This window comes from Octopus bimaculoides, chromosome 8, assembly GCF_046866305.1.
Source record: "Octopus bimaculoides isolate indiv1 chromosome 8, ASM4686630v1, whole genome shotgun sequence".
In the NCBI taxonomy this organism is placed as follows: domain Eukaryota; kingdom Metazoa; phylum Mollusca; class Cephalopoda; order Octopoda; family Octopodidae; genus Octopus; species Octopus bimaculoides.
In genome coordinates this window covers 86,295,624-86,318,403 of record NC_142935.1, presented here as the reverse complement: position 1 = coordinate 86,318,403, position 22,780 = coordinate 86,295,624, and the positions used below count along the sequence as shown (strand labels likewise).

General features: G+C 35.7%; 1 protein-coding gene across 5 annotated transcripts in view; it reads left to right on the top strand.

Moving 5' to 3' along the window:
• LOC106875237 (corticotropin-releasing hormone receptor 2) overlaps nucleotides 1–22,780 on the top strand; it is a 148,345-nt gene that overhangs the window by 57,529 nt on the left and 68,036 nt on the right. Inside the window, exons 2-3 of one of the 5 annotated variants that reach the window (XM_052970216.2) lie at nucleotides 14,685–14,804; nucleotides 17,489–17,577. The exons of 1 other annotated variant lie outside the window; for it this stretch is intronic. In XM_052970216.2, coding sequence (XP_052826176.2) covers nucleotides 14,685–14,804; nucleotides 17,489–17,577 — 209 coding nt within the window. Of the gene's footprint in view, nucleotides 1–14,684; nucleotides 14,805–17,488; nucleotides 17,602–22,780 lie in introns of all 5 variants that reach the window. 3 more of the 5 variants (XM_014923299.3, XM_089356747.1, XM_052970217.2) reach the window with 3 other exon arrangements.

Here is a 22,780-nt window from a genome sequence, read left to right as displayed (position 1 = left end):
CGTCTTTCTTTTATTTATTGATAAAATAAGTATTTTTATAGAAATTCATCTGTTATATATTGTTTGCTGATATTCTTATAAACACTAAGTTAATAGTATAACGTTTAAATTTTAGTTTAAACTAAAGCTTCAATAAGATAAGTATTGCCTTCATTTTCAATAATTTCGTTAAATATTTTTCTTCTATTTTTGGTAAAATAAGTACTTTTACTTATTTTTTATATAAATTCATTTGTTATTTATTGTCAGTTGATATATATATACATTCATTTTATTTTTATTATTATTATTAATATTATTATTACTATTATTATTATTATTATTATTGTAGTTTGACCCGAAGATTCGCTATATTTTTGAATAGAATTGATTTTCGATCGATTTATTTTACTGGATTTTATTTTATTTTATTTTCTATTTGAAAATGTGGTTCTGAAACATGTGTAGTCGTTTTATTATTTTAATAATTACTACTTTGTATTTTATTATAGTTCTTTTTAATGTATTTACTTATTAAATTTTTCTATATGTGACTGTGTATTTTCATTTATGAGTTCAGGAATTGTGGTTCTTTCCTCTAAATTATATATTTATATATATATGTGTATATATTATATATAATTTTTATATATATGTATATATATATATGTGTGTGTGTGTGTGTGTGTGTGTATGTGTGTGTGTGTGTGTGTGTGTGCGCGCGTGTGTGCGTGTGTGTATGTGTGTGTGTGTTTGTTTGTTTGTGTGTCTGTATTTGTCCCCCTAGTATTGCTTGACAACCGATGCTGGTCTGCTTATGTCCCCGTCACCTAGTGACTCGGCAAAAGAGACCGATAGAATAAGTACTAGGCTTACAAAAAATAAGTCCCGGGGTCGATTTGCTCGACTAAAGTGGTGCTCCAGCATGGCCACAGTCAAATGACTGAAACGAGTAAAAGAGTAAAAAGTAAAGAGATATATTATATACTGCGAAACTTAATTTAATTTTAATTTTGATAAATTAAATAAAATTGAGTTTTTACCTGTAAATTTGGATTTTTATCCCTAATATTATTATCATATATATATATATATATATATATATATATATATATATATATATATATATATATATATACTCTCAATGTATGTTTTGCATGTTCTTTGTACAGTGTGGTTTAGCGCGGTGGGGATGATTCTCTCAAAATGCAGGGTGTAAAGACGCCTGAAAATGATAAACGGGTGAGACAACTCGCCCCGATTCAGTTCGCAACCATGCCTCCCGGTTCGATTCAGGTACACGATGTTGATAAGTCACAAGAATGGCGAAATGTTGTTATCCATCACTCCTGTCTGGAATTAGGTACGAGTTCTCTTGCCTTACCATGACTTTCTTTTGTTTTAAATCCCAGCACTTTGAGAAAGTCATTCCCACAGCTTTAGGCCGCAGCGTACCGGCGAACAAGCAAGACACATACAATGAGTATGTGTGGTCGATTATATATATATTCGTAACAACGTTGACCCTCCCAATAAAGGTCGAAAATCGATTAAGACTCTTAGTAATTTGTTTCAATATACGGTGAAATAGTTAAATTTGTCGTCTTTGTATATTTCTACATGCATATATGTATGTATGTGTGTGTATCTATCTATCTATCTATCTATCTATCTATCTATCTATCTATCTATCTGTCTATCTATCTATCTATCTATCTATCTATCTATCTATCTATCTATCTATTTTTCTATCTATTTATCTATCTATCTATCTATCTATCTATCTATCTATCTATCTATCTATCTATATGTATGTATATATATATATATATATATATATATATATATATATATATATATATATATATATATATATATATATATATATATATATATGTATATATATATATATATATATATATATATATATATTCTAGTGATAATTTTGCAGTTGGTTACTCTACTACTAATAACGTTGGCAATATTCTTTCTTCTTTTAATAAATTTAATCTGAATAAGTTTTACGAAAACAAATCAAGTAATTATTACAATAATAATTATAATATAGACCAGAACATAATTAATTGTACATGTAGAGATAAAAATAAATGTAAATTTAATGATAACTGTAATTTGGAGGATGTAGTATATAAATGTGTAGTAACTTTGCTTGATGATAATAATATGAATGGTTATAATTTAAACACTATTTACATAGGATCGACTTCTAACAAAACTAAATTACGTGTGGCTCAACATATGAATTCTTTTAAGAATAGAAATTTAATTAATTCTACTCGCCTTAGTAAATATATATGGAAACTAAAATCTAAAGATATTATGTACAATTTAAATTGAGAGATAATTTGTAAGGCTAAATCTTATCGAATAGGTAGTGCTTTTTTTGTTTATCATATACTAATGAATTTAAGGAGATATTATTAACTGATAATAAAAAAAATTGATTAATTCCCTAGATGAACGAAAAATTAAATGCTTATATAATAAGTTTAGCTAATTTATGCATTTATATAAACCCTATTTTATGCTACTAATTGTTGTAGTTATGATTTGTAGTAGTAGAATGTATATAAATTAGCACGAGATTATAAAGGATATATTACATATTTAGAATAAGATTAAACTAAGATGTTTAAAAAATTAATTAATTAATTAATTAATGAAAATAGATTAAATGATTGCAATTTAGCTTCATTTTTGTATATTATATATAATGTATTTTGCGTATTCTAGATTTAAGTTATCTAGACTTTAGAATTTTCAAGTAAATGATATACTACAGTTAATTATTTTCTTATTCTCACATCTAAAATACATTATGTCATCTTAACGGTTTAAATACATATTTCTATCTCATTATTCCATAATTTTTTATTTACGCCGTATATTTCTTATAAACGCTAAGTTCTACGTATTACGTTTAAAATTTTAGTTTAACAGCAATTCTTCGATAAGATAAGTTATGATTTTATTTTAAGAAATATTTACTCTTTTACTCTTTTACTCTTTTACTTGTTTCAGTCTTTTGACTGTGGCCATGCTGGAGCACCGCCTTTAGTCGAGCAAATCGACCCCAGGACTTATTCTTTGGAAACCTAGTACTTATTCTATTAAATGTTTTTCGATTATTTATTTATTTATTGTTAAAACTAGTTTTTTTATATATTTATTTGATATTTATCATAAGTTACAATATGTACATTGATTTTATTATTATTATTATTATTATTATTATTATTATTATTATTATTATTATTATTATTCCTATTTATATTTTATTTTAGACCTGACGAGTGACTATATTTCTGAATAGATTTAATTGTAGATCGATTTGATTATTAATTGAATTGGTTTTATTAGTTATTTATTTGAAAATATAGCCACGAAACGTGCGTAGTCATTTTTATACCATTTACTACTTATTCTTTTGTGTACTTTATTGATTTTTAGAATAAGGTTTATATGATATACTTATTTTCTAGAGGGTATGAATTACATTCTTCATTATTGAATTATTTAATAGTGGTTTTTCTCTAAATAATATATATATACTAGCGGAGGCACCCGGCGTTGCCCGGGAATGAAATTGTTGCTTATATACTGGAAGAAAAAAAGCAAAATATGCTGTATAGAAATTTGAGGACATTCTGTAGATGGACTCTCAGATGAATGATGGCTGGGCGCCTCTCATGAATGGGAAAATTGAAGATGCGCCAAAAAGCCTCATTGGTACTTGGAAACTTTTACGAAAATTAAAATGGGGATTAAATGAAAAAAAAAGATTTACGTGAATATCCTCACAACAGTAATTGAAATAAATAGCGATTGTGGAACCCCACACGCACGCACGCACGCACACACACACACACACACACACACACACACACACACACACAGAGTATCACACATCAGATGAAATGGACGTGTGTGTATGTGTGACAGAGAGAGAGAGAGAGAGAATGAGAGAGGTTTGTTGTCATGTATACGTACATGCATAAATATTCATACATCTTTGTGTGTGTGTGTGCGTGTGTATGAGAGAGAGAGAGTAAATACTACTTACACACCGCTCTCTCACTCTGTCTCACACACACACACACACACGCACACATACATCCAAAAATGATGGATGCATATGACAACACATCCCTTGACTCACTCACACTCTTACAAACACACACATACATAAATGTATACAAGCATATTTACAAAGACACACGTATGTATGCGCGCGCGCGTTGTGTGTGTGTGAGAGAGAGAGAGAGGGAGGTGAGAGAGAATAATACGAAGAATGAATGAAATAAACATGAAATGAAAAAATCGTATAAATAAAACATCTCTGTTTTATATATTAGAAGATATATATATAACGGTAGGGTCATCAATTTGTAAACAATAGTATGGAATGACGGAGTCGTAATCAGTTTGTCAGGATTGGTTCATCGTTGAAGTCGATTATGTAAAGATGAAAGAACAGTGATTGAAGTTGTAAAGAAAATATTCATTTTACCGTTACATTGTAAAATACCTTGCCTCGACGGGCAGGTGATAAAATCGTAAAGCATGCGAAGTAATGATAGATGTCGTAGATTTTCCTTGTATAGTTTGTGTTTATGTTCTCGTCATTGTGTAGTAGTAATTACAGATAGAAATAGAGTGATGTTATAAGAGAAAATAAAGTGAGCCAGTGAGAGTGAGAGAGTGTGGAACGAAACAACTGTTTCGTTGGTGAGTTACCATAGTTGTCCTTTTTGAGCCCTTTTCCTTTGCGGCGGTGTTTTGTTCAGCCGGTCAGCCAGACTGCGTTCTCACTAACTCACTAACTGACTTTTGCTTGGGGTGGGGGTTCTTGTTTTTCTAACTATCCAGAAGGATAGACATATCGTTGAAATCAATAGATTTCGTTGGTGGTACTTGTCATCTTAATTCTAGCTTTTGGGGGCTTATAAGAGGTTAGAAGGGTCAAGTGGCGAAGACATTATTTTGCTTTGCTAAGGCATCTGGCAAATGTAAACTGCTGTCACAGAAAAACTATTGTATTCCCGTGAGAAAAGTTCTGTTGAAGTGTTAATTTAAATTTGGCTGTCTGGAATCGAATCTACATCATGCCTCTAAGATCCACTACATATATATATATATATATACACATTTAGGGTTTATGAGAGGTAAGGGTATCAATAAGACCCAAGGGTGTCAGGTAATGCTGAGTAAGTGCTATGGATAGACCATAGTTAAGCTCCAGGTTCGGTGATTATGCGAACAAGGAGTCCAACGTAGGTCATATATCAGCATGTGTATATATAATATATATATATATATATATATATATATATATATATATATATATATATATATAGACAATATATGAGTATATGCATATATATGTACCTGTATGTATATACGTTCATCCACATGTACATATAGATACATAACTGGGTACATGACGTGGCAAAAGAACAAGGACAAAAATGGTAAACAAGGTGCAACAAACAAGCAGGCCACATAGAAACATCCCCTTCATCAGCTGCTACCATTAAAACTCCGGCGTTTCGAAGAATTAAGGCAGTACGCATCGTTAAAATGGTTATATATATATATATATATATATATATATATATATATATATATATATATGTGTGTATATATATAGGGGATCTTGTAGGCATGAAGTGGATTTGATCCACCATAGCCAAATTTCAAGTAACAGTTCAACAGAACTTTTCCCACGGCGGAACAATGTTTTTTTTCTGTGACAGCAGTTTTACATTTTCCAGATGTCTTATCTAGGCCGAAATAATGGCTTCACCACTTGACCCTTCTAACCTCTCCTAGACCACCGAAAGCTAGAATTAAGATGACAAGTACCACCAACTAAATCCATTGTTTTCAACGATATGTCTATCTTTCTGGATAGTTATAAAAACAAGAACCCCCAAGCAAAAAATATTTTGACAAAATATCTCAAACAAACCGTTTACAAGTGACACAAGTTTTACCTATTCTCGCCTGTGCCTGCTGGCTTTCAGCATTTTGTTTTCTGTCCTATTTTGTTTCCTTCCTTGTTACCATTATGACACGCCTAGTGTTTAGTAATACTTGTGCAAAACTTGTCATCATTTCGTGTATCCATTCTCGACGTCAGGCTTGTTACAATATTAGATAAAAACTGCATGAAATGTTGCAAGAATGGTCTGAGTGAACGGGCCCCACTCTAAGCGCGCGCCTGTAGGCTGAAGAAGGACAATGTGGTTAGGGCGACGGTAGTTTTGTGGTATTTCGACGAGCAGCCCTAGGAAGTTTCCTTCTTTGGGAAAATTATTCATTGTTATAATTTTATTATTTTGTTACTTTTTTTTCCTACTTCTAACACGCCTTTTATGTAACCCCACATTGTATTGTCCTGTACCGTCCTCAATGGTTTTTGAGATCCCTTAGTAGTTAATAAAGAAAACATCATCATCATCATCATCATTATTATTGTTACTGTTGTTGTTACTGTTGTTGTTGTTGTTGTTGTTGTTGTTGTTGTTGTTGCTGCTGCTGTTGATAATGATAAGGCAGCGAACTGTCAGAATCGTTAGCACGCGGGGCAACACCGCTTAGCGGCATTTCGTCCGTCTTTACGTTCTGAGTTCATACCCCACCGAAGCTGACTTTGCTTTTCATCCTTTCGGGGGTCTATAAAATAAGTATCAGGTGGACAATTAGGTGACTGTAATCGACTCCCCCTCTCCACGAAATTACTGGCTTTGTGCCAACATTTGAAACCATTATCATTATTATTATTGACAACTGACTTGTTCAAACATGTCCAGGAAACTGTAAGGAAGAATTCTTTGAATTTATTCGCATTGAGAGGGATATGTATCCACATAGCAGTCAGACAAAAATGTTTTTTTTTTAGACAAAATTCTATTTTTTGTTATTTGTCTACATGTTTGCCATATCAAATTATGTTCGTTTATTGATTGCCAGTGTAATTCTCATCATATTGACTTTGCCTTTCAACCTTCTGGAGTTGATCAAATAAATACCAGTTACATAACGACTTCAACTCAGTTATATTTCGTCTGTTCAAACGTGTGCTCCTGTGTCGAAGTTATAAATTAATATTTAATCTAAGAGAGACACATATCTATTCAACTTTGTTCAGAATGTCTCATACATCAACCAATATTTGACAACCATTTATTCACTCTAACTGCAACATGGATTTGTTTTTATACCAAATTTCTACTATATTATTTTAATGACTGCTAACTGTTGGTTGAATTAGATTTCAATAGATGACTTTTCTTCTTAACCAATAAATAAAATACAGACCGCAATAAGCCTCCATTTAGACTCTGTGTGTGTATGTATATATATATATATATATATATATATATATATATATACTTATGCATTTAATAGCGTCCGTGTAAAGCCAACTACGGAGGAAATCATTTACCACAAAATCAATAATATAACGCAAAAGAAAAAGAATTCACTAGCAGATTTGCCTAACACCATGAAGCTTTCACGTTTCTTTAATGCCAATAGATTACGCTCCGATAGAATAATGTTGATACTATTCACTAAATGTATAGTATCGTACATTGCTTTACTCTTTGCTGGTTACTGCTTATTTACTCCAGGCAAAGGAGTACTGCCAGCTGAATGAAAGATAATATAGCAACATATTTTCTAATCGATTACCATTTTTATATAATTGTATTTTGATATCGGTTGTTGCGTTCATTTTGGTGAAAATTTGATTTTAAATGATTCAGAATTCTTAGTAAAAGTAAGTAATAACGGATCTAATAGCTTACCCTTAATAGCTTATATAGTAATGAAATGTTATCGACGCAGGATGGATGAAAGGCAAAATAAACCCTGGCGGAATTTAAACTCAGAGCATAAAGACGGACGAAATGCAGCTAAGAATATTGCCCGGCATGCTAACGATTCTGACAGCTCACCATCTTGATAATAATAATAATAATAATAATAACAATAATAACAATAATCTTTTCTACTCTAGGCACAAGGCACAAAATTTTGGGGGAGTGGGCCAGTCGATTAGATCAACCCCAGTACGCAACTGGTACTTAATTTATCGACCCCGAAAGTATGAAAGGCGAAGTCGACCTCGGCGAAATTTGAACTCAGAACGTAGCGGCAGGCGAAATACCACTAAGCATTTCACCCGGCGTGCTAACGTTTCTGCCAGCTCGCCGCTTCAATAACAATAATAATAATCCTTTCTACTATAGGTACAACGCCTGAAATTTGGTGGGAGGGGACTAGTCGATTACATCGACCCCAGTGATCAACTGGTACTTAATTTATCTACTCCGAAAGGATGAAAGGCAAAGTCGGCCTCGGCGGAATTTGAACTCAGACGAAGTTCCGTTAAGCATTTCGCCCGGCGTGCTAACGTTTCTATAGGCAGAAGACATCTTGGGGAAGAGAGCAAGTTGGTTATATTGACTCCAGTTCTTGACTGATATTTAATTCATCGACCCTGAAAGGATGAAAAGCAAAGTTGACCCAGATAGCATTTGGACTCAGAACGTAAAGTTGGAAGAAATTCTGCAAGTCCCATTCACACGGACCATTCTTGCCACATTCACCCACCTTTCAACAAACTTACTATGTGACAGCACCTCCCCCTCCAGCCTCACTTTCCTTTTCAGGTGGAACCTAAAAAAGTCAATGAGGCCTTGGTCGAAGAGGAAGGTACCCGTCTTTAACCCTTTCAATCGCGTTCACCATACAACGTCTTTTGCCATAGCCACCAGACAGAGAAAAACTGTCTGTCCTTCACGGCCAAAGGAAGGAGGCGGAGCGATCTTCACGATGGACTCGGACGATAGCCAGATCCGGCCTACACGTGACAATGTAGAAGGAGGAATTGGGAATAGGGGATGAAAAGCTTGGTGTGTTTAGGGTGGGAAGAGGAGAAGTTGAGGTATGAGTGTGAGTCTGTGTGTTTGTAGTGGATGGAGGTGGTAAGAGTGGAGTGATGAATGCTGACCGAAATGTCAAGAAAGGAGACAGAAGTGTCAGAGATAGTGCAGGAAAAGTGGAGGGCAGGATGGAAAGATTTGACAAAAGAGAGGAAGGGGTCTAGATGTTCGCGGGAGATGAGGTTGCACCGATACAGTCGTCAATATAACGGCCATTTAGTTCGGGACTGGGACCAGTGAAACTTGTGAATATTTGGGCCTCAACGTAGCCAACGAACAAGTTCGCATATTTGGGACCCATTCTCGTTCTCATGGCCACTCCCGAGGACAACTGGTAGAAATCGCCCGCGAACGAGAAGCAGTTGAGTGAGAGGACAAGTTCGGCCAGACGAACGAGTGTGGCGGTGTCGGGTTGGGGGTTGAGTTGGAGGTCAAGCAAATGTTTGAGTGCACGCAGCCCCACGTGGTGAAGGATCACCGTGTAAAGGCCCTGGATGTCGAGAATGAAGAGAAGTTTAGAGGGACCAGGAGGGAAGGAGAAATAGTTGAACAAACGAAGCGCGTGGATGGTGTCATGGATGTGAGAAGGGAGAGAAGCCACTAGGGGGACAAGGAGACGGTCAATATATTTGGAGATAATCTCAGTGGATCAGTTACAGGCGGAGACGATGGGGCGGCCAGGGTTATTAGGTTTGTGGATTTTGGGGAGGAAGTAAATGGTGGGGGTGCGGGGGTGCGGACAATAAGGTTGGAGGTGGTGGGGGAGACGGGAGGAGGAGATGAGGTCATGGATAGTGGAGGACACAGTCTGTTGGTAGCTGGGCGTGTGGTCAGAAGGCAGTAGAAGAAGGTGTCTTGAAGTTGGCGGAGGGTTTCAGCTTTGTAGAGGTCCGCGCACCATACCACCACGGCTCCACCCTTGTCGGCCGGTTTTATAATGATGTCAGTGCGGTGTCGGAGAGATCGAAGGGCCGAGAGTTCGGCTGGGGAGATGTTAAGACGACAGGGACGCTTGGAAAAATTCAACCGGTCCACAGCGCGCTGGCAGGCGCCCGCAAAAAGATCAACTGCTTGGAACTGGCCAGGAGCAGGCGTCCACTTGGATGGTCGGCGGCCCAGGTCGGTGAGGCAGTCCTCCTCGTTAGATGCGGGTGGAGCGTCGCGGAAAAGCGCAGACAACCTAACACGGTGCACAAAGCTGTGGATATCAGCACGAGTCCGAAATTTGTTGCAGGGTGGAGAGATGGGGATGAAACGCAGACCCCTACTGAGGATGGATCGCGCCGCCTCAGAGATCGGAAGATCTGGGAGGATGGTAACAACAGACTGAAGTGGAGAAGGGGGGGATGGAATAGAAGTAGGAGGGGTGGATGGGGTAAAGGTAGGAGGGGTGGTAGGGATGTGGAAGGCTGGGAGGGAGGGGATGAGGCGTATGTGTGAGGGGTGGGCAGCGTATCAGGGAGGGAGAAGGATAGTGGAGGAGTTGGGGTAGTGGCATCGGGTGTGATGGAATGGTTGAGTGAGTGGAGTTTACGAAGTTTGGTGTTAGCAAGAAAGAGATGAAAGAGATGATTTAAATGAATTAAATAATGCAACGGGTTGTGAGCATGGGAGGGCGACAGAGAGGAGACAAAGGTGGAAAAAGCCGGAGGGAGGAGGCGGTCAATGGTATGTATTTTAGAGAGATTGGAGCGAATGGTGGCACGCATAGGGCGGTAGGATATAGTACGGATACAAATATATACATACATACATACATACATACATATATATATATATATATATATATATATATATATATATATATATATATATATGATATTTATCAAATATATACACGGAATATATTCAATGTTGAATTTTTTATTCCTGTCTCCACATGGGTACCCAAAAACAACCCGGAAGTATTTCCCGCTTCTTTGATGAAGATATATACAGATAAACTTCATTCCCTTTACTCTGTCGGATACGTAGTGTGTTCGTTTTTGGTGAGGTGAGAATTCTGTTTATTTATATATACTTTGGGGACAATACTGTACTGATGAACGAAATCTAGATTCATTCTAGTAATCGCGAAATCGGTCGATACACAGTTAAGTTTATTTAAAAGAAAGTTGGTCATCTTCTGTTGGTTGTTTTTCCTCGCATTAGGTACTAAATGTGGTTATTCTGAGAAGTCCACTGTGTGGCGTTATTATTTTTCTGTAATAATGCCCTTTATATATATATATATATATATATATATATATATATATATATATATATATATATATATATATATATATATATATATATATATATATATATACACATATATATTCACATATACATATACTAGCTGGTGTACCCGGTAATTCCCGGGAGTAAAGATGTTCTATTGAAACGCCTTATTACTCTAATATAAGAAAGCAATTTCGTTATAACTGCCACAAAAGGTGTTTTTTCCGTCACGAAAAAGTACAAAAAACTGTCAGCTGGAGGAGGGAGAGATTGCTGGAGGTTGGTAAGAGAGATTTTTGGAGGTTGGCGAGAAAGATTGTCGGAGGTTGGTGAGAGAGGTTGTCAGAGGTTGGCAAGAGGCAAAGACATTATACTGCTTATCGAAGGCATCTGGGAAATGTATAACTATTGTCATTCACAGAAAAACTATTGTTTTATCTTGAGAAAAGCGCTGTTGAAGTGTTAAGTGAAATTTTACAATCAAGCATCGAATCCATGCTATGCCTGCATAAAGCCACTACAAAAACCTTGTGAAATAAAAAAATTATCTACTGTCATGGAAAAAGTGTAACTGTAAAAATGCAGAATTATCGGAGTAATGGGCATTCAAAAATTTATGTATGTATAGAAATGTATGAATGAAGTCTTTAATGTTTAAGATTTAAATTAAGGAAGTGCAATAATAATGTTTAGCAGTTCAAAACTGTGAGTAGTGAAATACAAAATTAGGTTGGCTGATCGTGAGAATCAAATATTGATCGCTTTGCTAAAATCTGCAGGTGGTAAGGTTATTTCCCTTGGGTTGTTTAAATAAAATATTAGTAATATGTAGTAGATAGAAGGATCCATTGGAAAGGCCCTATTATCGATTTTTTTTCAACAATCTAAGTTTGTCACGAGGTTTCCAGACATGAGTTCTACTCACGTATGAACTAAAGTATAAAAGTGATATTGTCTGCAAAAATTAGAAATAGGACACACAAAAAGAATCAATATTCAAAGTAATGAAACATAAACAATGAAATGGATTATTTCCCTTGAATGTTTAAAAAGATATTGTACTGGTCTATGGGTTATTTCCCTTGGGTGTTTAAAAAATTAGTTATATGAGGTAGATATAAAGGTCCCTTTCAGAGGAAGTATTATCAATTTTTTTCAACAATCTAAGTATGTCACGCTCTACTCACGTGTCAAATTTCATCAGAATCAATAAAACGATGTAGGAGAAGTTAGCTAACAACGCCAGAAACAAACACACTCTGATTTTCTACATATGTAGTAGATATGCACACACATCTATATACACACATATATATATTCACACACGCTCACAGACACACACACACACACACACACACACACACACACACATATATATATATATATATATATATATATATATATATATATATATATATATATATATATATATATATATATATATATATATATATACAGACATATACATAAAACACATACACACTCACATACATATAGGCACAGGAGTGGCTGTATGGTAAGAAATTTGCTTCGTGGCACGTTGAGTCAATCAAAGCCTTGTGAGTGGATTTTGCAGATGGAAACTGAAAGAAGCCTGTCACATGTGTGTGTGTGAGTGTGCATGTGTATGCATGTGTGCGCGCGCGAGCGTGCGTGTGTGTGTGTGTGTGCGCGTGTGTGTGGTTCAGTTTGTGTTCGTCACCTATCACTGCTTGACAACTGGTGTTGCTGTTTTTACGTCCCCATAGCTGAGCGATTCGGCAAAAAGACCCAGTACAAAATTCTTCAAGGCGATACTCCAGCATGGCCGCAGTTAATGACTAAAACAGGTAAAAGATAAAGATATATATAAAAGGAGCGTTTATGTGTGTTAGATAGTGAGATTTAAATTCAAATTGCACAATAACCAGTATTTAGAACTCCGTGTATGTTCCTTAGCGATGGCAACACTGTTACTAATTCAGTAAAATTACAAATGAGATTTACAAATCTCTGAAGATTTGACAATATGATTGGATTATATATAGTTTACATTATATGTACGATAACCTTTTGTTTCATACACACATCGCATGCATACACGTGAGCACATACACCCACATTACATGTGTATGTATATATATGTGTGTGTGTGTGTGTGTGTGTGTGTGTGTGTGTGTGTGTGTGTGTGTGTGTGTGTGTGTGTGTGTGTGTGTGTGTGTGTGTGTGTGTGTGTGAATTTAATACACAACCGAAAGAACTACTAATAGTTTCATACTTTTATGATACTTAACTAGACATGATTTTAAATATGCCTAGTTGAAGTATCATAAAAGCATGAAACTTGTCGTAACTCTTTCGGTTGTCTATCAAATTTATATTTATCTCTCACTAGACGAAGTACTTTTTGTTATGATTCTACCAATATTGGATCTCTTTCTCTCTCTCTCTCTATATATATATATATATATATATATATTATATATATATATATATATATATATATAAATATATATATATATATATATATATATATATATATATATATATATATATATATATATATATATATATATATATATATATATATATATATATATATATATATATATATATATATATATATATATATATATATATATATATATATATATATATATATATATATATATATATATATATATATATATATAGGCGCAGGAGTGGCTGTGTGGTAAGTAGCTTGCTTACCAACCACATGGTTCCGGGTTCAGTCCCACTGCGTGGCAACTTGGGCAAGTATCCTCTACTATAGCCTCAGGCCGACCAAAGCCTTGTGAGTGGATTTGGTATACGGAAATTGAAAAAAGCCCGTCATATATGTGTGTGTGTGTGTGTGTGTGTGTGTGTGCGCGTATGTGTGTGTATGTTTGTGTTTATCCACCCCACACACCATCGCTTGACAACCGATGCTGGTGAGTTTACGTACCCGTAATATAGCGGTTCGGCAATAGAGACCGATAGGATAAGTACTAGGCTTACAAAGAATAATTCCTGGGGTCGATTTGTTCGACTAAAGGCGGTGCTTCAGCACGGCTGCTATCAAGTGACTAAAACAAGTAAAAGAGTAACTATATATATATATATATTGCTGTATTTGTGGACGGTCATATTGCGAGTTTAGCCAATAAACGGAATATATATATATATATATATATATATATATATATATATATATATATACATACATACATACATACATACATACATACATACATACATACATACATATATATATATATACATATATATATATATATATATATATATATATATATATATATATATATATATATATATATATATATATATATATATATATATATATATATATATATATATATATAAAGTGAAATTTTTCATCTCATATGGCCCGAAGCATTATTTCTTTTCTTTTCCATTGAAAGTAATTATTCTTTGTGCAACTCTGTATTGATTTGTTTTGAGGTTTGTTTGTTTGTTTGTTTTCGTTATACTTTCTTCCTGGATTAGGTTTCAATAGAACATGGTGCAACACACTGTGGGACACTGCTCTGTGCTGGCCTCAGACACTAGCCAATGTCGTTGTAACTCTACAGTGTCCCAAGAACATTCCTGGAGTAAACACGAAGCGTAAGTAATATATACTGTTATTAGTAAACATATACCATTCTTTATTTTTTGTAATAATAATCAACATATATCTACATATTTTATGTTGGAAGATGAATGAAAAAAATGATAGCTGAATGGATAAGGTCACACACTATCTGGTCGGTCGACGAGAGTTGGTATCGCGTTACCGTCACCACACTGTGTCCATAACCAAATATTTATCTCTTGCTAGTTTAATAAATCTAAAAATAAAGCGATAAAACTACAAATTAGATGTTTATAACCAACGACTCCTTATTAGTTTGCAATGGTGAGTTCAGATCCTCCTTCTTGCTTGAAAATAAGAGAAATTGTCTGCAGCATTCATCTTTGAACATAGTTCTATTTTAGTTTTTTGTATTTTCTGAACAACAGAACTATCGAGGGTTATAGGTTTCTAATGGATTAATCGTTGGCTCATTACATTTAGTATAGAAGGAGTGAATAGGGATTACCTGTACAACACAAGAGGAGAATATCACAAGGACTTCATTTGATAGCACGTGGTTTTTCGGTTTTGTCACCTGTTTACAACTTTTACCGTGATACGTACCTGAAACAGACGCACGCACCAGAACCATGTGCTTCCCAAACAAACTCCTTACCTATACAGTCAGTCTCCCAAGGTTCCCTAATCAACTCAGTCCATTTTGATATGAGATTCCAATCCAATTTAAATTAATATAAGACCAACACTCAAATATCTGGCTCAGCTAGTCTTTGTAATATTAGTTTCACATTTTGGCACAAGGCTAGCAATGTCAGGGAGGGGCTTAATCGATTACATTGACCCCAGTGGTACTTATTGTAGTGAACTTCATGCAGGCATAGCGTGGATTCGATCCTTGATCGCCAAATTTCACTTAACAGTTCAACAGCACTTTTCTGTGAGTTACAGCAGTTACATTTGCCAGATGCCATCGCTAAGCAGAATAATGGCTTTGCCACTTGACCCTTCTAACCTCTTCTAGGCCACCAAAAACTAGAATAGAGATAACAGACCGCCAACGAAATCGATTGTTCTCAACGATATGTCTATTCTTCTGGATAGTTATAAAAACAAGAACTCCGTAAGCCAGAGTCAGTTGGTGAGAACTGAGTCTGGCTGACCGGCTGAATAAAACGCCGTCACTAAAGGAAAAGGCACAAAGGGACAACTATGGTAGCTCGCCAACGAAGCAGTTGTTTCGTCCCACCACTCTCACTTTCACTAACTCACTTCCTTTTCTCTGTAACATTACCATATCTCTCTATAAATTACTATAAGATTGTGTACACACATACCGGCCGAAATTAACTCCCTTTACCTCGCATGCTTTTCCATTTACTAGTTATACAAACCAACCCGTCGTGGTTTTGGATATATACAAAGTAACGGTAAATAAATATTTCTTTACAACTTCAATCACTGTTCTTTTTCCATCTTGCATACTGGCAACCAACCAACACCTTAACATCATAACCGTCACATTATTTTGTCGATTTCCAAACTGGTACTTATTTTATCGACTCCGGCGGAATTTGAACTTAGTACATATAGACGGACAAAATACCGCTAAGCATTTTGCCTGGCGTGGTAACAATTCTACCAGTTCACCGCCTTGTTAGTCTTTGTTATATTAAGGATACATAAGGTGGCGAGCAGGCAGAATAGTTAGTATGCCAGACAAAATGCTTAACGGCATTTTGTCCGTCATTACGGTCTGAGCTCTAAGTCTGCCATCGTCGACGTTGCCTTTCATCGTGTCGAAGTCGATAAAATAAGTACCAGTTGAGCACTGGGGTCGATTTGATCGACTTACCCCAACCCCTGAAATTGCTAGTCGAGATTTGTACTTTAATTTGACCTCGGCATGATTTTGAACTCAGAGCACAGATATCCGAGATTTATATTTCAAGGTATTTATTCTATCCAACGCTCTAACAACTCTCCCGATTCCCTACCTTGATGTAAATCACTAGTTATTATTTAATCGTCCCTGCAGTACCGTTAGCACGCCGGACAAAATGTTTAGCATTTTTACAGCTTGATTTCAAATTCTGTCGAGATCGACTTTGCTTTTCATCCTTTTCGGTTCTGTGAAATAAGTACCAGTCGAGCACTAGAGTCAATGTAATCGACTATGCCCATCCCTCCAAAAGTTCAGGCCTTGTGCCTATCGTAAAAAGGATTATTTCATCGCCTCTGGAGAGATGAAACGTAACATACTCAAATTTGAACTCAGATTTATTAAGACAAAGCATGAAATTTTCGAAGGATGTAGTGTCCTGACTGCTAATAACTGTTGTGGGTAGATTATTCTATGCTTCAAAATGTTTCAAAAATTTATGGATACTGAGCTGTTTTTCTTTTTATTTTTTAAGCAGTAGTAGAGGTATTGAATTCAAAACTATGTTGGAAAGATGGTGGATTTTCTTGTGGGGTACTACCACGTCATTTGCTGAACGTAGAGACTTTAGTGTATTGATGTCCACAGAAGCAATATGTTCAAGATATAAGCGACAAAGGGTATTCATCTGAAGGCAGTGTTTCTCTTAATTTAATTAGTAATGCTTGAATTAATAAATAATAATTATGCAGTGAAGAAAAGACAACTTTACTCCCAATGACTAATATTATATAATTCACTAATTTTAACTCATTGATGCTTTTTTTCTTCTAGAGAATGCTACACGTGTTTGCAATGAGAACGGCACCTGGAACGAAAAGGCGAACTATACCTCCTGTTTCACAGATGATTATAAAATAAATGTAACATCAATTTTAGCTTTCAACGTATGTTTCTTAATAGTTGCATCATTACCACCAAACTTTTGTTTATTTATTTATTCATTTATTTATATTTATTCATTTTCTGCTACATTTATTTTATTTGTTGCTATCTCTGATTGTTTGCCAGACTCTCAATGAAATGATCAAATAGTTTGCCTTTCTTATATTTTTCCTTTCTATTCTTTACTATTTTATTTGGTAGAGAAATCACAATAACTTCAGCTTCCAGCAGAATTGTTTAGAAAAATCGTCTTTTTCAGTCTTCAAGAAAACGAGAAGAAATGCATGGAAGGAAAGAATATAAGAGTTGTGTTCCGCTTGTCCGTAAGAATGGGAATTAACAATGGTTGGTGTAATTAATTCGAAGGAGAAAGGTTGAAGTTTGTGTTTGACTGTATGCTTAGTCCGGAGAGGGTGACATTCAATAATAGAAACTTCTCCAAATGCTTGCATTTACTGAAAATTTCGAATCTAGAATTCAGTAGGTCGGTGGAGTTCTTAAATTAAAAAAATATATAATTACCCGTAAGTCACACCAGGCACCTACTTCCAAAATATAACTGTAGAGACGAAGACACTTGCACATTGGTCCAGCGGTTTACGAAGCTGAGATCACCTCAATTCTAAAGAATAACAAAAAAGTATATTGGTCTATGTGAAAGTGATTTTTAAAAGCAGATGTGCAAACAACCAGTCTTCTTTCCCGTATATCCAAGGATATTGGATCTAAGACCAATTATGTCTCACACACACTGAAGTGGGGCATCGTAGAACGATCCACTCCATATGTTAATGTGTTAAGGAGGTGCAGAACCTACTGAATATTTTCACTAAATGCAAGCACCTGGATAAGTTTCTGTGGTGTGATGGAGGAAAAAGACAACAAGAAGCAAAAGGACAGAATGAAACGTTGGACCTTACCTTGTCGACCGCAGCGGAGTACACAATCGCTCTTGATCTAAACACGTCTTTCTCGTAACCTGTCTGTTTTCTGACTGACCCACGTGCTGGCCTTCGACCGCGTGTGGCCGACTTCCGGTCTGGCCGACTTCCGGTCTGGCCCTTCCGGTCTGGCCCTTCCGGTCTGGCCCTTCCGGTCTGGCTTCACTTCTGTTTGCCTCATCTCTCTCCACCAACAACACACAGCTCATCACAGCCCATAACACCACAGTTTCTATTGTCTAAATGGAGAACACCACCCTCTCTGTATTAAGCATAGAGTTTCACAGACATTAATCTGTTCCTGTCGAATTAATCACGCCAACAATTGTTAATTCCCATTCTTACAAACCTAAGGGACACAACTCTTATCTCCCTTCACTCCACACTTTTCTCTTGTTTCCTTATTTCATTTACTTTTTCCTCTCGTTCTTTCTCATTTTTTTTTCTCAGAGAACAGCTATGCTGTATTTTGAAACTAAAAGACTATCCCTGATTGTACACGTAGACTACGCAACCAATTAAGCAAATCTGTGTGTGGGTGTGCGTGTGTGTCTGTCTGTATGTGTCTGTGAATGCGTGTGTGTGTATGTGTGTACACACACACATATATATATACATATATATACACATATATATATAGTCAATTCAAAAAACAAATAATTAAAAAACAGAAAAAAGAAGAAAGCGAATGTGAGGACGCGCAAAAGAAATATATTAATTTGAGTCTCGGTGAAAGGAGAGAGTTGTTAACGTTTCGAGCATAGCTCTTCGTCGCAAAGAGAAAAGTCCAAAGAGAAAGAGGGAAATATAAGGAAAAATTGCCAACAATCCACATGTGTATGTATATGTATATACATACATACATACATACATACATACATATATATATATATATATATATATATATATATATATATATATATATATATATATATATATATATACATATACTGCACGCACACACACACTCATATATAGGTGCAGGCGCGGCTGCATGGTAAGAAGCTTGCTTCCCAACCACATAGTTCCAGGTTTAGTCCCACTGCGTGGCACTTTGGGCAAGTGTCTTCTACTATAGCCTCGGGTCGACCAACGCCTTGTGAGTGGATTTGGTAGACGGAAATTGTAAGAAGCTCGTCGTACATATATATATATATATATATATACACACACAAACACGCGCGCGCACGCACACACACACACACACGCACACACAAATGTATATATATCTTTGTGTGTGTCTTTGTGTCTATGTTTGTCCCCCACCATCGCTTGACAACCTATGTTAGTGTGTTTACGTCCCCGTTAGTGTATGATTCTTTTATACACAATCATACATTATCATTCGCATGTTTAATTCCACTGTTTTAAATAAGTTTTCTGACGCTATTCATTCCTGCAACCATAGATACTATTCAACTTTTATGAGACGTTTCAAATTCGAACCCACTTAGTAATATTTTCTGTTGCACAACAATATATCGCCAATACAAATATAAATTTTAAGAAAGTCAGTAAGACTCTATTCCTTAGAGCGTAGACGAGAAAGATATGCCATAATATACATCTGGAAGATCCTTGAAGGAATTGTCCCAAACTTTGGCATCGAAAGTTACACAAATAAAAGAACTGGACGCCATTGCATAGTGCCAAGGACTCCAAATTTGCCATCAAGATGTAGGACAAGATACTGCAATAGCCTGGGCTTCAGAGGTCCACAGCTCTTCAATATCCTCCCGAGGGACCTGAGAGACCTGCATGCGGTAGATGTAGGTGTCTTCAAGATGAGGCTGGACCTCTTCCTGTCAGGTGTCCCAGATGAACCAACTTCACACCAGGAGATGCAGATGAGAGCAGCTGCATCAAACTCTCTCATGCACCAAATGTCAATTCCTGAAGTAAAATTCGTGAAGTGAAATTGTGTAGTAACACCAACTGGTGGTGCCCCAGGATGGCCACAGCTCATGAGCTGAAACTAGATAAAATGAAAAAAAAAAGATGAAAACAATTTAATTTTTCTCCCATCAACCCTCATAAAAACTTCCAAATTTTACATAGCTTTATCCGCTCTTCTATTAAGCGTCAAATTATCTTATACCTGGTAAGGGACTAAATCCATATCTAGCGGAAACACTATTTTTCCCTGATGATGGGGCATTCTATGGAAATGAATCTTAAGTTTGATATGTAATCTGCACGAATGCACTCTTGACACGATCGTTGGAACACCTTATTTTCCTATTACATCTTACCCAAAATTCCTTTTAATGCCTATTACTTTCTCTATATTATATTTTGAATTTTTAAAAACGTCTTTATTTCTACATTTCATTATCTTTATCTATATTCTGTTATTATTTTTAGATATCTATATATTTGTATGCCCATGTATATTTTTAGTATTCATATATTTTTATATTTCTAATATATCAATATATGTTTCAGATTGAAGAATTCTTATTTTATCGTACTTAAACCCGTATATGCATGTGATAATCGTAGTCTGCCTGATTTGAACATTTTCTCTTATATCTATTATATTTGTCTAGCACCTCGGGTTCGACTTGAGCACTTCTATGCTATGTTTTTCGAAAGAAAATTATAATTATATATATATATATATATATATATATATATATATATATATATATATATATATATAGGGAGAGAGAGAGAGAGAGAGAGAGAGAGAGAGAGAGAGAGTAGGGAGGCATATGTGTCCATTATTCTTGGACAATATATCTTGCAGGGACACGCCGTGAATGATGTAATCTGGGGTCATTAAAGGTGATCATCATGTCAGGCTGCAGCGATGCTGGTACTACAATAATTTTATACCCATTTGTTTTAACCAGGGGCGATGAAATAATCAGATTTTGGTATGGTGGAGTGGTCACATATTAAACTGATCCTACTGCGTTATATTATTGACGCAAAGATGGAAGTAAACTTTCCTCCGGTGGAATTTGAACTCAGGATGTGAGAGCCATAACTAAATACTACAAAGTATTTATCCAATGTTCCACCAATTCTGCTACAATAATACCAATCTGTAAAGGGCGGCGAACTGGCAGAAACGTTGGCACGCCGGGCGAAATGTTTAGCGGTATTTCGTCTGCCGCTACGTTCTGAGTTCAAATTCCGCCGAGGTCGATTTTGCCTTTCATCCTTTCGGGGTCGATATATTAAGTACCAGTGATGCACTGGGGTCGATATAATCGACTTAATCCGTTTGTCTGTCCTTGTTCGTCCCTTCTATGTTTAACCCTCTGTGGGCAATAAAGAAATAAGAAACGTTAGCACGCCGGGCGAAATGCTTAACAGTATTTCGTCTGTCTTTACGTTCTGAGTTCAAATTCCGCCGAAGTCGACTTTGCTTTTTATACTTTCGGGGTCGATAAATTAAGTACCAGTTGCACACTAGGGTCGATTTAATCGACTGGCCCTTCTCCCCCCAAAATTTCGGGCCTTGTGCCTAGAGAAGAAAAGAATTATAATAATCTGTATGCAAGTTTCTGAGTACACTTTCATACTTGACCTATTGTTTCATGATATGTTTCCATAACAGAACGATGCAAGAATGTTATTTTATATAATGCCTTTACATTTGTTGTTTAAACTGGATTCAAACGAATTGTGTATTATAACCAATAAAGAAATTACCATATAATACTTTAGAGATATCATAACATCAATGTATGATATTATTGTTACGTATTATATATAGTGGAGGCGCAATGACCCAGTGGTTAGAGTAACGGACTCGCGGTCATAGGATGGCGGTTTCGATTCCCAGACCGAGCGTTGTGAGTGTTTATTGAGCGAAAACACCTAAAGCTCCACAAGGCTCCGGTAGGGGTGGTGGAGAACCCTGCTGCACTCTTTCATCATAACTTTCTCTCAATCTTTCTTCTTGTTTCTGTTGTACCTGTATTTCAAAGGGCCAGCCTTGTCACACTGTGTCACGCTGAATCTTCTCGAAAACTACGTCAAGGGTACATGTATCTGTGGAGTGCTCAGCCACTCGCTCGTTAATTATACGAGCAGGCTGTTCCGTTGATCGGATCAACTGGAAACCTCGTCGTCGTAACCGACGGAGTGCCACGTATTATATATATATTGTAATAATTATATATATATGTGTGTGTATATATATATATATATATATATATATATATATATATATATATATAGGTGTGTATGGGTGTGTATATATATATATATATATATATATATATAT